The sequence below is a fragment of the Lampris incognitus genome, chromosome 3 (genome assembly GCF_029633865.1).
Source record: "Lampris incognitus isolate fLamInc1 chromosome 3, fLamInc1.hap2, whole genome shotgun sequence".
In the NCBI taxonomy this organism is placed as follows: Eukaryota; Metazoa; Chordata; class Actinopteri; order Lampriformes; family Lampridae; genus Lampris; species Lampris incognitus.
The window spans coordinates 1,978,121-1,995,620 of NC_079213.1; the positions used below are offsets into that span (position 1 = coordinate 1,978,121).

Below are 17,500 nucleotides of genomic sequence, written 5' to 3' on the forward strand. Positions count from 1 at the left end.
CAAGGAACTGCCAGCAGGAGGAGCTAAACCAAACTAAAAGAAAATAATGTCCTGATGGGGACAGAACACTCCCCGCCTGGTATCTATAGATAACAACCATTTACTTAGCCCTTGGAGAACAGGGCTTGACAGTCTCCACCTGCTCATCCTCCAGCCATCTCCACAACTCCTGCACATGTTCCCAGAGCTGGAGCCCTCCACCCCAAAAAGATCAAAAAGCCCTGGGCGAGCCAGCAACCTGCCACCCTGGTTGTCAAGGATCGCGCACAGCCCCACCGCTCTGTCTGGACGACCCGACTGGAAGACCCCAACAAGACAGATCCCAGAGCAAGACTTATCACCAAGGCCTCCGCCACAGATGCTGGTCCACAGGGCCGAAACATCAGCAGGGGTACCCCCATCCTCCCTGCCATGCTCTATGGCAGGGTCTGTGCTCTTTATGATCCAGGGTGGAGGTCCAAGATGTAAGGCTATGTTGTGACCTTCACTCCCCCACTCTGGGCATTTGACACCTGCCTTGCAGTGTCTGGCAAGATGCGATGCCAATGTGCAACAACAGCAACAGATCTCACCCATCCCAAGGAAGGCTCCTCAATCTTGAAGAGATTTCTCTCTGAAACTGTGACATCCCCGGAGAGGGCGAGGCCTCCCATGCATGGGGCATTGCCCGCCAGGCTCCTCAGTCTCACCTTGGGTCCTCTCAGCATTGGAGGGGGAAGACGCCTTAGCTTCATGGACTGAAATAGATGTTCTCTGATTGCCATGCTGGAGGACAGGTTTCTCCGAGCCAGACAGGACAGCGCTGAACATGGCGATGTCAAAGCTAGGGCCATTCCCAGTCATTGCCTGGCAGCAGACTAAGCCCACAAAAAAGGAGAATGGTGGAATTGGCACTCTGCTCCATTGTCCGTATCCGGCGTCTCCACCCATCCATTTCTCCTGTAGGCTGCAAGGTAATTTTTGTGCGATGGGGTTGACACCGCATGAGGTATCCGGAAAGGCGAGGCCTGGTAGATCTCCTCCAGCTTTGGCAGAAAGAACCTCCATCAACCGATCACCCGGCTCTACCGGCCTCCAAAAATCTCTGACAGATATCCTGGGGAACCCGCCAAGTCTCCCAAAGAGTGCACTCTCCATGGCCTCTGTTAATCCCTAGCAGTGCTCCACACCATTCTTAGCCCTCTTTCGGGTTGGTTTACATTAACTGCCCTGATCCAACCATCATCCTGTCTCTCTTCAGCAGGATAGGTCCGATCTGTTCTAAGTTCCACTTTTACTGGCTGGTGTGTAGGGACGTTACTCTGGAGGGGGGTGTTGTCATCGTTCTCTTGGTTTTGGTGTGGAACTGGAACAGTGCTGTCTTGCTGAGGCATTGAGGTTCCATATCCTAACTCATAACCACCTGGTTATGAGTTAACTCGTAAGGATAAAATAACTGACACAAGATGGGTCTAGCTTGATAAAACAGACTGTTATCCTAGGAAAAATATAGACCGGTCTCATCTTAATTGGAAAATATAAAATAGATAACTGACTAAACTAATTAGAAACCTGAACCTAAAACAACCTAATTGCAATTAAAAAGGGATTCAAACCAGGGATTTCAGTATATCCAAATGTATGAATGTGTAACACATAGCTGTGAATTTACGATATTTTTGTCATTAAATTGACAGCTCTTTCATTTTGTTACCCCAGTCTCTGGTCTGCCATTTTGTTGCTCAGCCACTCCGTAAGAGCCTAGATCTGGTCCAGTGTGAGATGGCGACACAAGTGTTACATACAATTCCAGAGAATATTTTGTACTGTGACGCAATAACAAAAAAACCTAACCCTAACCCTTGTTAACAACCTGTCAACAACCTGTCAACAACCTGTCAGCAACCTGTTAACAACCTGTTAACAACCTGTCAACAACCTGTCAACAAACTGTACACAACCTGTTAAAAACCTGTTAAAAACCTGTTAACGTGTCAACAAACTGTTAACAACCTGTACACAACCTGTTAACAACCTGTCAATAACCTGTTAACAACTTGTCAACAACCTGTTAACAACCTGTTAAAAACCTGTTAACGTGTCAACAAACTGTTAACAACCTGTACACAACCTGTTAACAACCTGTCGATAACCTGTCAACAACCTGTCAACAACCTGTCAACAACCTGTCAGCAACCTGTTAACAACTTGTCAACAACCTGTCAACAAACTGTTAACAACATGTCAACAACCTGTTAATAACCTGTCAACAATCTGTTAATAACATGTCGACAATCTGTTAACAACCTGTCAACAACCTGTTAACAACCTGTCAACAACCTGTCAACAAACTGTACACAACCTGTTAAAAACCTGTTAAAAACCTGTTAACGTGTCAACAAACTGTTAACAACCTGTTAACAACCTGTCGATAACCTGTTAACAACCTGTCAACAACCTGTCAGCAACCTGTTAACAACTTGTCAACAACCTGTCAACAAACTGTTACCAACATGTCAACAACCTGTTAATAACCTGTCAACAATCTGTTAATAACATGTCGACAATCTGTTAATAACCTGTCAACAATCTGTTAACAACCTGTCAACAACCTGTCAACAACCTGTCAGCAACCTGTTAACAACCTGTCAACAACCTGTCAACAAACTGTACACAACCTGTTAAAAACCTGTTAATAACCTGTTAACGTGTCAACAAACTGTTAACAACCTGTACACAACCTGTTAACAACCTGTCGATAACCTGTTAACAACCTGTCAACAACCTGTTAACAACCTGTTAACAACCTGTCAACAACCTGTCAACAAACTGTACACAACCTGTTAAAAACCTGTTAATAACCTGTTAACGTGTCAACAAACTGTTAACAACCTGTACACAACCTGTTAACAACCTGTCAATAACCTGTTAACAACCTGTCAACAACCTGTTAACAACCTGTCAACAACCTGTCAACAAACTGTACACAACCTGTTAAAAACCTGTTAATAACCTGTTAACGTGTCAACAAACTGTTAACAACCTGTACACAACCTGTTAACAACCTGTCGATAACCTGTTAACAACCTGTCAACAACCTGTTAACAACCTGTTAACAACCTGTCAACAACCTGTCAACAAACTGTACACAACCTGTTAAAAACCTGTTAATAACCTGTTAACGTGTCAACAAACTGTTAACAACCTGTACACAACCTGTTAACAACCTGTCTACAACCTGTTAACAACCTGTCAACAAACTGTACACAACCTGTTAAAAACCTGTTAAAAACCTGTTAACGTGTCAACAAACTGTTAACAACCTGTACACAACCTGTTAACAACCTGTCGATAACCTGTTAACAACCTGTCAACAACCTGTCAGCAACCTGTTAACAACTTGTCAACAACCTGTCAACAACCTGTCAACAAACTGTTAACAACATGTCAACAACCTGTTAATAACCTGTCAACAATCTGTTAATAACATGTCGACAATCTGTCAACAACCTGTTAATAACCTGTCAACAACCTGTTAACAACCTGTCGATAACCTGTCAACAACCTGTCAGCAACCTGTTAACAACCTGTCGATAACCTGTTAACAACCTGTCAACAACCTGTCAACAACCTGTTAACAACTTGTCAACAACCTGTCAACAAACTGTTAACAACATGTCAACAACCTGTTAATAACCTGTCAACAATCTGTTAATAACATGTCGACAATCTGTTAACAACCTGTCAACAACCTGTTAACAACCTGTCAACAACCTGTCAACAAACTGTACACAACCTGTTAAAAACCTGTTAAAAACCTGTTAACGTGTCAACAAACTGTTAACAACCTGTTAACAACCTGTCGATAACCTGTTAACAACCTGTCAACAACCTGTCAGCAACCTGTTAACAACTTGTCAACAACCTGTCAACAAACTGTTACCAACATGTCAACAACCTGTTAATAACCTGTCAACAATCTGTTAATAACATGTCGACAATCTGTTAATAACCTGTCAACAATCTGTTAACAACCTGTCAACAACCTGTCAACAACCTGTCAGCAACCTGTTAACAACCTGTCAACAACCTGTCAACAAACTGTACACAACCTGTTAAAAACCTGTTAATAACCTGTTAACGTGTCAACAAACTGTTAACAACCTGTACACAACCTGTTAACAACCTGTCGATAACCTGTTAACAACCTGTCAACAACCTGTTAACAACCTGTTAACAACCTGTCAACAACCTGTCAACAAACTGTACACAACCTGTTAAAAACCTGTTAATAACCTGTTAACGTGTCAACAAACTGTTAACAACCTGTACACAACCTGTTAACAACCTGTCGACAACCTGTTAACAACCTGTCAACAAACTGTACACAACCTGTTAAAAACCTGTTAAAAACCTGTTAACGTGTCAACAAACTGTTAACAACCTGTACACAACCTGTTAACAACCTGTCGATAACCTGTTAACAACCTGTCAACAACCTGTCAGCAACCTGTTAACAACTTGTCAACAACCTGTCAACAACCTGTCAACAAACTGTTAACAACATGTCAACAACCTGTTAATAACCTGTCAACAATCTGTTAATAACATGTCGACAATCTGTCAACAACCTGTTAATAACCTGTCAACAACCTGTTAACAACCTGTCGATAACCTGTCAACAACCTGTCAGCAACCTGTTAACAACCTGTCGATAACCTGTTAACAACCTGTCAACAACCTGTCAACAACCTGTTAACAACTTGTCAACAACCTGTCAACAAACTGTTAACAACATGTCAACAACCTGTTAATAACCTGTCAACAATCTGTTAATAACATGTCGACAATCTGTCAACAACCTGTTAACAACCTGTCAACAACCTGTCAGCAACCTGTTAACAACTTGTCAACAACCTGTCAACAACCTGTCAACAAACTGTTAACAACATGTCAACAACCTGTTAATAACCTGTCAACAATCTGTTAATAACATGTCGACAATCTGTCAACAACCTGTTAATAACCTGTCAACAACCTGTTAACAACCTGTCGATAACCTGTCAACAACCTGTACACAACCTGTTAACAACCTGTCGATAACCTGTTAACAACCTGTCAACAACCTGTCAACAACCTGTTAACAACTTGTCAACAACCTGTCAACAAACTGTTAACAACATGTCAACAACCTGTTAATAACCTGTCAACAATCTGTTAATAACATGTCGACAATCTGTCAACAACCTGTTAATAACCTGTCAACAACCTGTCGATAACCTGTCAACAACCTGTCAGCAACCTGTTAACAACTTGTCAACAACCTGTCAGCAACCTGTCAACAACCTGTCAACAACCTGTTAACAACCTGTCGATAACCTGTTAACAACCTGTCAACAACCTGTTAACAACCTGTCAACAGCCTGTCGATAACCTGTCAGCAACCTGTTAACAACTTGTCAACAACCTGTTAACAACCTGTCAACAACCTGTTAATAACATGTCGACAATCTGTCAACAATCTGTTAACAACTTGTTAACAACCTGTTAAAAGTCAGAATGCTCTGTGTTGCTTTCTTTCTTTCTTTCTTTCTGTCATCTGTCCTTTTCTTTCCGTCATCTGTCCTTTTCTTTCTGTCATCTGTCCTTTTCTTTCTGTCATCTGTCCTTTTCTTTCTGTCATCTGTCCTTTTCTTTCTATCATCTGTCCTTTTCTTTCTGTCATCTGTCCTTTTCTTTCTATCATCTGTCCTTTTCTTTCTGTCATCTGTCCTTTTCTTTCTATCATCTGTCCTTTTCTTTCTGTCATCTGTCCTTTTCTTTCTGTCATCTGTCCTTTTCTTTCTGTCATCTGTCCTTTTCTTTCTATCATCTGTCCTTTTCTTTCCGTCATCTGTCCTTTTCTTTCTGTCATCTGTCCTTTTCTTTCTGTCATCTGTCCTTTTCTTTCTGTCATCTGTCCTTTTCTTTCTGTCATCTGTCCTTTTCTTTCTATCATCTGTCCTTTTCTTTCTGTCATCTGTCCTTTTCTTTCTGTCATCTGTCCTTTTCTTTCTATCATCTGTCCTTTTCTTTCTGTCATCTGTCCTTTTCTTTCTATCATCTGTCCTTTTCTTTCTGTCATCTGTCCTTTTCTTTCTATCATCTGTCCTTTTCTTCCTGTCATCTGTCCTTTTCTTCCTGTCATCTGTCCTTTTCTTTCTGTCATCTGTCCTTTTCTTTCTGTCATCTGTCCTTTTCTTTCCGTCATCTGTCCTTTTCTTTCTGTCGTCTGTCCTTTTCTTTCTGTCATCTGTCCTTTTCTTTCTATCATCTGTCCTTTTCTTTCTGTCATCTGTCCTTTTCTTTCTATCATCTGTCCTTTTCTTTCTGTCATCTGTCCTTTTCTTTCTGTCATCTGTCCTTTTCTTTCTATCATCTGTCCTTTTCTTTCTGTCATCTGTCCTTTTCTTTCTATCATCTGTCCTTTTCTTTCTGTCATCTGTCCTTTTCTTTCTGTCATCTGTCCTTTTCTTTCCGTCATCTGTCCTTTTCTTTCAGTCATCTGTCCTTTTCTTTCTGTCATCTGTCCTTTTCTTTCTATCATCTGTCCTTTTCTTTCTGTCATCTGTCCTTTTCTTTCCGTCATCTGTTCTTTTCTTTCTGTCATCTGTCCTTTTCTTTCTATCATCTGTCCTTTTCTTTCTGTCATCTGTCCTTTTCTTTCTGTCATCTGTCCTTTTCTTTCGGTCATCTGTCCTTTTCTTTCCGTCATCTGTCCTTTTCTTTCCGTCATCTGTCCTTTTCTTTCCGTCATCTGTCCTTTTCTTTCCGTCATCTGTCCTTTTCTTTCCGTCATCTGTCCTTTTCTTTCCGTCATCTGTCCTTTTCTTTCCGTCATCTGTCCTTTTCTTTCCATCATCTGTCCTTTTCTTTCCGTCATCTGTCCTTTTCTTTCTGTCATCTGTCCTTTTCTTTCTGTCATCTGTCCTTTTCTTTCCGTCATCTGTCCTTTTCTTTCCGTCATCTGTCCTTTTCTTTCCGTCATCTGTCCTTTTCTTTCCGTCATCTGTCCTTTTCTTTCTGTCATCTGTCCTTTTCTTTCTGTCATCTGTCCTTTTCTTTCCGTCATCTGTCCTTTTCTTTCTGTCATCTGTCCTTTTCTTTCTGTCATCTGTCCTTTTCTTTCTGTCATCTGTCCTTTTCTTTCTGTCATCTGTCCTTTTCTTTCTGTCATCTGTCCTTTTCTTTCTGTCATCTGTCCTTTTCTTTCTATCATCTGTCCTTTTCTTTCCGTCATCTGTCCTTTTTTTTCTATCATCTGTCCTTTTCTTTCCGTCATCTGTCCTTTTCTTTCTATCATCTGTCCTTTTCTTTCTGTCATCTGTCCTTTTCTTTCTATCATCTGTCCTTTTCTTTCTATCATCTGTCCTTTTCTTTCTGTCATCTGTCCTTTTCTTTCTGTCATCTGTCCTTTTCTTTCTATCATCTGTCCTTTTCTTTCTGTCATCTGTCCTTTTCTTTCTGTCATCTGTCCTTTTCTTTCTGTCATCTGTCCTTTTCTTTCTATCATCTGTCCTTTTCTTTCTATCATCTGTCCTTTTCTTTCTGTCATCTGTCCTTTTCTTTCTATCATCTGTCCTTTTCTTTCTGTCATCTGTCCTTTTCTTTCTATCATCTGTCCTTTTCTTTCTGTCATCTGTCCTTTTCTTTCTGTCATCTGTCCTTTTCTTTCTATCATCTGTCCTTTTCTTTCCGTCATCTGTCCTTTTTTTTCTATCATCTGTCCTTTTCTTTCTGTCATCTGTCCTTTTTTTCCTATCATCTGTCCTTTTCTTTCTGTCATCTGTCCTTTTCTTTCTATCATCTGTCCTTTTCTTTCTATCATCTGTCCTTTTCTTTCTGTCATCTGTCCTTTTCTTTCTATCATCTGTCCTTTTCTTTCTATCATCTGTCCTTTTCTTTCTGTCATCTGTCCTTTTCTTCCTTTCTTTTCAGTGAATCTCAGCTCAGCTTGTCTTTATGAATAAATGAAATGTGTCTATTTACGCTTTGTGTATTTGTGTGTATGAGTGTTTGTGTATTTGCGTGTTGTGTGTATGAGTGTGTGCGTATTTGTGTCTGTGAGTATTTGTGTATTTGTGTGTGTGTGTTTGTGTATTTGTGTGTTGTGTGTATGAGTGTGTGTGTATTTGTGTCTGTGAGTATTTGTGTATTTGTGTAAGTATTTGTGTATTTGTGTGTGTGTGTTTGTGTATTTGTGTGTATGAGCGTTAGTGTATTTGTGTGTGTGTGTGTGCATGGGTGTTTGTGTATTTGTGTGTGAGTGTTAGTGTATTTGTGTGTGTATGAGTGTGTGTATGAGTGTTTATGTATTTGTGTGTGTGTGTGTGTGTGTGTGTGTGTGTGTGTGTGTGTGTGTATGTGTGTTCAGGTTTCATGACTCCAGAGGAGAGGAAGTTGTTTGAGAGTGTCCGTTCTCCTCATTTGAAGTACTGGATCCCGGTGGTCTGGTTCACCAACCTGGCCGCTAAAGCCAGGAAGGAAGGTTTGATCCAGGACAGCGTGGACCTGCAGACCATCCTCACTGTAATTATTACTCTATTACAATCACAATTACTGTAGCTATTACTCTATTACAACCACAATTACTGTAGCTATTACTCTATTACAACCACAACTACTGTAACTATTACTCTATTACAACCACAATCACTGTAGCTATTACTCTATTACAACCACAACTACTGTAGCTATTACTCTATTACAACCACAACTACTGTAGCTATTACTCTATTACAACCACAATCACTGTAGCTATTACTCTATTACAACCACAATCACAGTAGCTATTACTCTACTACAACCACAATCACAGTAGCTATTACTCTATTACAACCGCAATTACTGTAGCTATTACTCGTATTACAACCAAAATTACTGTACTTATTACAACCACAATCACTGTAGCTATTACTCTATTACAACCACAATCACTGTCGCTATTACTCTATTACAACCACAATCACAGTAGCTATTACTCTATTATAACCACAATCACAGTAGCTATTACTCTATTACAACCGCAATTACTGTAGCTATTACAACCACAATTACTGTAGCTATTACTCTATTTCAACCAAAATTACTGTAGCTATTACTCTATTACAACCACAATTACTGTAGCTATTACTCTATTACAACCAAAATTACTGTAGCTATTACAACCACAATTACTGTAGCTATTACTCAATTACAACTACAACTACTGTGGCTATTACTCTATTTCAACAAAAATTACTGTAGCTATTACTATATTACAACCACAATTACTGTAGTTATTACAACCACAATCACTGTAGCTATTACTCTATTACAACCACAATTACTGTAGCTATTACTCTATTACAGCCACAATCACTGTAGCTATTACTCTATTACAACCACAATCACTGTTGCTATTACTCTATTACAACCACAATCACTGTCGCTATTACTCTATTACAACCACAATCACTGTAGCTACTACTTTATTACACCCACAATTACTGTCGCTATTACTCTATTACAACCGCAATTACTGTAGCTATTACTCGTATTACAACCAAAATTACTGTACTTATTACAACCACAATCACTGTAGCTATTACTCTATTACAACCACAATCACTGTCGCTATTACTCTATTACAACCACAATCACAGTAGCTATTACTCTATTATAACCACAATCACAGTAGCTATTACTCTATTACAACCGCAATTACTGTAGCTATTACTCTATTTCAACCAAAATTACTGTAGCTATTACTCTATTACAACCACAATTACTGTAGCTATTACTCAATTACAACTACAACTACTGTGGCTATTACTCTATTTCAACAAAAATTACTGTAGCTATTACTATATTACAACCACAATTACTGTAGTTATTACAACCACAATCACTGTAGCTATTACTCTATTACAACCACAATTACTGTAGCTATTACTCTATTACAGCCACAATCACTGTAGCTATTACTCTATTACAACCACAATCACTGTAGCTACTACTTTATTACACCCACAATTACTGTCGCTATTACTCTATTACAACCGCAATTACTGTAGCTACTACTTTATTACACCCACAATCAATGTAGCTACTACACTATTACAATCACAATTACAGTAGCTATTACTCTATTACAACCAATCATCTCACAGCACTTCATTATGCAAGGTGTGCAAACTCTGGCATAATTCATTGCTGATTGGCTGAATAACTACAAACAGGTAGCTATTCAGGGTTGCAAAGAAAATGTGCAGGATAGGGGGTCCTTGAGGACTGGGTTGGGAAACACTGATCTAAGGGACCTCTTCAGTCTCAACTGACTGCCCGTACCCCCACCCTTATAAACAATACAGTGGCTGCAGGTGTCCCCACCCTTATAAACAGTACAGTGACTGCAGGTGTCCCCACCCTTATAAACAATACAGTGACTGCCCGTACCCCCACCCTTATAAACAACACTGTGGCTGCAGGTGTCCCCACCCTTATAAACAATACAGTGGCTGCAGGTGTCCCCACCCTTATAAACAATACAGTGGCTGCAGGTGTCCCCACCCTTATAAACAATACAGTGGCTGCAGGTGTCCCCACCCTTATAAACAATACAGTGGCTGCAGGTGTCCCCACCCTTATAAACAATACAGTGGCTGCAGGTGTCCCCACCCTTATAAACAATACAGTGGCTGCAGGTGTCCCCACCCTTATAAACAATACAGTGGCTGCAGGTGTCCCCACCCTTATAAACAATACAGTGACTGCAGGTGTCCCCACCCTTATAAACAGTACAGTGACTGCAGGTACCCCCACCCTTATAAACAGTACAGTGGCTGCAGGTGTCCCACCCTTATAAACAGTACAGTGACTGCAGGTGTCCCCACCCTTATAAACAATACAGTGACTGCAGGTGTCCCCACCCTTATAAACAATACAGTGACTGCAGGTGTCCCCACCCTTATAAACAATACAGTGACTGCAGGTGTCCCCACCCTTATAAACAGTACAGTGACTGCAGGTGTCCCCACCCTTATAAACAATACAGTGACTGCAGGTGTCCCCACCCTTATAAACAGTACAGTGACTGCAGGTGTCCCCACCCTTATAAACAATACAGTGGCTGCAGGTGTCCCCACCCTTATAAACAATACAGTGACTGCAGGTACCCCCACCCTTATAAACAGTACAGTGACTGCAGGTGTCCCCACCCTTATAAACAGTACAGTGACTGCAGGTGTCCCCACCCTTATAAACAGTACAGTGACTGCAGGTGTCCCCACCCTTATAAACAGTACAGTGACTGCAGGTGTCCCCACCCTTATAAACAGTACAGTGACTGCAGGTACCCCCACCCTTATAAACAATACAGTGACTGCAGGTGTCCCCACCCTTATAAACAGTACAGTGACTGCAGGTGTCCCCACCCTTATAAACAATACAGTGACATAACGACCAAAACCAACGACCAGTTTCATATGCAGATATGGGCGTGGCCATTAACCAGAGTTGCGGTGGTCACGTGTCCTATTCACAAAGGATTTGGGAACGTTGCAATCACATATCGATGTGTGTCTACACGACGCCATCTACAGGCCAGTGGCCAAGGACGAGGATGTGCACATCCTTGATAGGGAGGAACGCTGGGGGGAACGCTGGGAGGAACGCTGGATTGAATAGGGAGTCCAAGAGGCCATCTTTGTAAAGAGGGAACGACCATCCCTGAACCGGGAGGGGGGGGGGGGGGGCTAACAGTACATCTGTCACCATCGTACAATGCTGTGATTGTAACTATTCCCCAACTCTCTGTGGACAGTACACATGACCACAGTACACATGACCAAAGTACACATGACCACTGTACACATGAACACAGTACACATGACCACTGTACACATGACCACTGTACACATGAACACAGTACACATGAACACAGTACACACGACCACTGTACACATGACCACTGTACACATGAACACAGTACACATGACCACTGTACACATGAACACAGTACACATGACCACTGTACACATGAACACAGTACACATGACCACAGTACACATGACCAAAGTACACATGACCACTGTACACATGAACACAGTACACATGACCACTGTACACATGACCACTGTACACATGAACACAGTACACATGACCACTGTACACATGACCACTGTACACATGAACACAGTACACATGACCACTGTACACATGAACACAGTACACATGACCACTGTACACATGACCACTGTACACATGAACACAGTACACATGACCACAGTACACATGACCACAGTACACATGACCACTGTACACATGAACACAGTACACATGACCACTGTACACATGAACAAGTTGTTCTCCCCAGTGGGAGTGGGAACAGGTTGGGCTCCCCAGTGGGAGTGGGAACAAGTTGTTCTCTCCAGTGGGAGTGGGAACAGGTTGGGCTCCTCAGTGGGAGTGGAAACAGGTTGGGCTCCCCAGTGGGAGTGGAAACAGGTTGGGCTCCCCAGTGGGAGTGGGAACAGGTTGGGCTCCCCAGTGGGAGTGGGAACAAGTTGTTCTCTCCAGTGGGAGTGGGAACAGGTTGGGCTCCTCAGTGGGAGTGGAAACAGGTTGGGCTCCCCAGTGGGAGTGGAAACAGGTTGGGCTCCTCAGTGGGAGTGGGAACAGGTTGGGCTCCCCAGTGGGAGTGGGAACAGGTTGGGCTCCTCAGTGGGAGTGGGAACAGGTTGGGCTCCCCAGTGGGAGTGGGAACAAGTTGTTCTCCTCAGTGGGAGTGGAAACAGGTTGGGCTCCCCAGTGGGAGTGGGAACAAGTTGTTCTCCCCGGTGGGAGTGGGAACAGGTTGGGCTCCTCAGTGGGAGTGGGAACAAGTTGTTCTCCCCAGTGGGAGTGGGAACAGGTTGGGCTCCTCAGTGGGAGTGGGAACAGGTTGGGCTCCCCAGTGGGAGTGGGAACAAGTTGTTCTCCTCAGTGGGAGTGGGAACAAGTTGGTCTCCCCAGTGGGAGTGGGAACAGGTTGGGCTCCTCAGTGGGAGTGGGAACAAGTTGTTCTCCCCAGTGGGAGTGGGAACAGGTTGGGCTCCCCAGTGGGAGTGGGAACAAGTTGTTCTCCCCAGTGGGAGTGGGAACAGGTTGGGCTCCTCAGTGGGAGTGGAAACAGGTTGGGCTCCCCAGTGGGAGTGGAAACAGGTTGTGCTCCTCAGTGGGAGTGGGAACAGGTTGGGCTCCCCAGTGGGAGTGGGAACAGGTTGGGCTCCTCAGTGGGAGTGGGAACAGGTTGGGCTCCCCAGTGGGAGTGGGAACAAGTTGTTCTCCTCAGTGGGAGTGGAAACAGGTTGGGCTCCCCAGTGGGAGTGGGAACAAGTTGTTCTCCCCGGTGGGAGTGGGAACAGGTTGGGTTCCTCAGTGGGAGTGGAAACAGGTTGGGTTCCCCAGTGGGAGTGGGAACAGGTTGGTCTCCTCAGTGGGAGTGGGAACAAGTTGGGCTCCTCAGTGGGAGTGGGAACAGGTTGGGCTCCTCAGTGGGAGTGGGAACAGGTTGGTCTCCTCAGTGGGAGTGGGAACAGGTTGGGCTCCTCAGTGGGAGTGGGAACAGGTTGGGTTCCCCAGTGGGAGTGGGAACAGGTTGGTCTCCTCAGTGGGAGTGGGAACAGGTTGGGCTCCTCAGTGGGAGTGGGAACAGGTTGGGCTCCCCAGTAGGAGTGGGAACAGGTTGGGCTCCCCAGTAGGAGTGGGAACAGGTTGGGCTCCTCAGTGGGAGTGGGAACAGGTTGGCCTCTGGTCTTTGGTTAAACTTATATAAAGCTTCATGAAGTTATTAATAAAACGTCTCCAGGAGTGAAAGGAGACCAGAGGTCTGCTCCTTCTCACTGGACTGAAACCACCCACACACACACACACACACACTGGCGTAAATGTAGGTGGTGCAGCCGGTGCAGTGGCACCAGGGCCCGCCGCTAGGAGGGGCCCGTCAATATTTCTGCATGCATTGTCCTGGTCCAATGTTATGTGTGTGTTTTGAGCATGTGACGATAGCTTGTTTATCATCAATATCATTTACCTATCTAGCCTACCTGAGTAACGTTAGAAGAATAAAACCAAGCTAGCAAGCTGGAGTTACACACATAACAGTGGATGTAACAAGAGGAAGGAGAGCAAGGAGAAAAAGGAAAGCTGCACTGTGTGCTGCGTGCGTGCCAAACCATGCAATCTAGCAGGTTGTGAGTGTGATGTGTGCTCCCCTGTTACTGTCGAATGGCAAGGCTATTACCTATATTACAGCCTAGTGGCTTTGTGGACTTGTTTCATTGCCTTGTCGACTGATGTGGTTTAGAGACCGTCTGTTTAGGTTTCCCAACTCTGTCCGTGGTGTGTCCGCTCTCCGTGGTTCTGAAGTGTAGCCAATCTTTGACGTACTGACCTTTACAATAACCCATCTGTGTAAACTGTGTCTGTTACTTTGATATTTCTATTTTATTTGTTATATTTTATGCTGTGAAGCACTTTGTGATTGTATATCTCTGAAAGGTGCTATACAAATAAATTACTAAAATTACTTACTAAACCCACCTATGGTGGTGGTGGTGGTGTGTGTGTGTGTGTGTGTGAGCGAGTGAGAGAGAGACGGGGGGGGGTCTACGAGGGTTGCTTGCACCAGGGCCCATAATAAATATGTTACGCCAGTGCACACACACTCACACACCCATACACAAACCCAACCACCCACACACACACACAAACCCAACCACACACACACACACACACACACACACACACACACACACACACACACACACACACACACACACAAACCCAACCACACACACACACACACACACACACACACACACACACACACACACAAACCCAACCACCCACCCACAGACACACGCACGCACACACACACACACACACACACACACACACACACACACACACACAAACCCAATCAACCACCCACCCACACACACACACACACACACACACACACGTTGACCTTTGATTGACCGGCAGAGATGTTCAGTGGGGTTCAAGTCTGGGCTCTGGCTGGGCCACTCAAGGACATCCACAGACTTGTCCCGAAGCCACTCCTTCGTTGTCTTGGCTGTGTGCTTAGGGTCGTTGTCGTGTTAAAAGGTAAACCTTCACCCCAGTCTGAGGTCCTGAGCGCTCTGGAGCAGGTTTTCATCAAGGATCTCTCTGTACTTTGCTCCATTCATCTTTCCCTTGATCCTGACTAGTCTCCCAGTTCCTGCCGCTGAAGAACATCCCCACAGCATGATGCTGCTGCCACCATGCTTCACTGTAGGGATGGTATTAGCAAGGTGATGAGAGGTGCCTGGTTTCCTCCAGACGTGACGTTTGGCATTCAGGCCAAAGAGTTCAATCTTGGTTTCATCAGACCAGAGAATCTTGTTTCTCATGGTCTGAGAGTCCTTTAGGTGTTTTCTGGCAAACTCCAAGCGGGCTGTCATGTGTCTTTTACTGAGCAGAGGCTTCCGTCTGGCCACTCTACCATAAAGGCCTGATTGGTGGAGTGCTGCAGAGATGGTTGTCCTTCTGGAAGGTTCTCCTATCTCCACAGAGGAATGCTGGAGCTCTGTCAGAGTGACCATCGGGTTCTTGGTCACCTCCCTGACCAAGGCCCTTCTCCCCCGATTGCTCAGTTTGGCTGGGCGGCCAGCTCTAGGAAGAGTCCTGGTGGATCCAAACTTCTTCCATTTACGAATGATGGAGACCACTGTGCTCTTCGGGACCTTCAAAGCTGTAGACATGTTTTTGTACCCTTCCCCAGATCTGTGCCTCGATACAATCCTGTCTCGGAGGTCCACAGACAATTCCTTTGACTTCATGGCTTGGTTTCTGCTCTGACATGCACTGTCAACAGTGGGACCTTATATAGACAGGTGTGTGCCTTTCCAAATCATGTCCCATCCATTGAATTTACTATAGGTGGACTCCAATCAAGATGTAGAAACATCTCAAGGATGATCAGTGGAAACAGGATGAACCTGAGCTCAATTTTGAGTGTCATAGCAAACGGTGTGAATACTTATGTACATGCAATATTTCAGTTTTTATTTTTAATAAAATTCAGCCACTGAGGGTGCACAAGCCAGTGCATCCTTAGTGCCGGTCCCAAGCCCGGACAAATGGGGAGGGTTGCGTCAGGAAGGGCATCCGGCGTAAAATCTTTGCCAAATCAAATATGCGGATCATAAATAAGACTTACATACCGGATCGGTCGAGGCCCGGGTTACCAACGACCGCCACCGGTACTGTTAACCAGCAGGGTGTCGGTGGAAACTATGCTACTGTTGGGCGAAGGAGAAGGAGAGGAGGAAAGCATGTCCAGAGGCAGCTAGAGAGGAGGAAGGGTAGGCATGTGGAGGTGAGAGTTGGAACTTTGAATGTTGGCACTATGACTGGTAAAGGGAGAGAGCTGGCTGACATGATGGAAAGAAGAAAGGTAGGCATACTGTGTGTGCAAGAGACCAGGTGGAAGGGGAGTAAGGCCAGGAGTATCGGAGGTGGGTTCAAACTCTTCTACCATGGTGTGAATGGGAGGAGTAATGGGGTAGGGGTAATTCTGAAGGAAGAGTATGTCAAGAGTGTGGTGGAGGTGAAGAGAGTGTCAGACAGAGTGATGAGTATGAAGCTGGAAATCGAAGGTGTATTGCTGAATGTTATCAGCACATATGCCCCGCAAGTTGGGTGTGAGATGGATGAAAAAGAAGAATTCTGGAGTGAGTTGGACGACATGGTGGAGAGGGTACCCAAGGAGGAGAGAGTGGTGATTGGAGTGGACTTCAATGGGCATGTTGGTGAAGAGAACAGAGGCGATGAGGAGGTGATGGGAAAGTATGGAGTCAAGAAGAGAAATGTGGAAGGACAGATGGTGGTCGATTTTGCGAAAAGGATGGAAATGGCTGTGGTGAATACATATTTCAAGAAGAGGGAGGAACACAGGGTGACGTACAAGAGTGGAGGAAAGTGCACACAGGTGGACTATATCTTATGTAGAAGGCGCCATCTAAAAGGGATTGGAGACTGCAAGGTGGTGACAGGGGAGAACGTAGCTAGGCAGCATCGGATGGTGGTCTGTAGGATGACTTTGGAGACCAAGAAGAGGAAGCGAGTGAAGACACAGCCGAAGATCAAATGGTGGAAGTTGAAGAAGGAAGACTATTGTGTGGAGTTCAGGCAGGAGGTAACACAGGCACTGGGTGGTAGTGAAGAGTTGCCAGATGGCTGGACAACCACTGCAGAAATAGTGAGGGAGACAGCTAGGAAGGTACTTGGTGTGTCATCAGGACAGAGGAAGGAAGACAAGGAGACTTGGTGGTGGAATGAGGAAGTACAGCAAATTATACAGAGGAAAAGGTTGGCAAAGAAGAAGTGGGATAGTAAGAGAGATGAAGAAAGTAGACAGGAGTACAAGGAGATGCAGCATAAAGCAAAGAGAGAGGTGGCAAAGGCAAAGGAAAAG

General features: G+C 44.2%; 1 protein-coding gene across 1 annotated transcript in view; it reads left to right on the forward strand.

Moving 5' to 3' along the window:
- Window positions 1-17,500, forward strand: part of LOC130109019 (bestrophin-3-like) — a 51,285-nt gene that overhangs the window by 10,134 nt on the left and 23,651 nt on the right. The window contains exon 6 of the mRNA XM_056275719.1: window positions 8,393-8,547. Coding sequence (XP_056131694.1) covers window positions 8,393-8,547 — 155 coding nt within the window. The remainder of the gene's footprint in view (window positions 1-8,392; window positions 8,548-17,500) is intronic.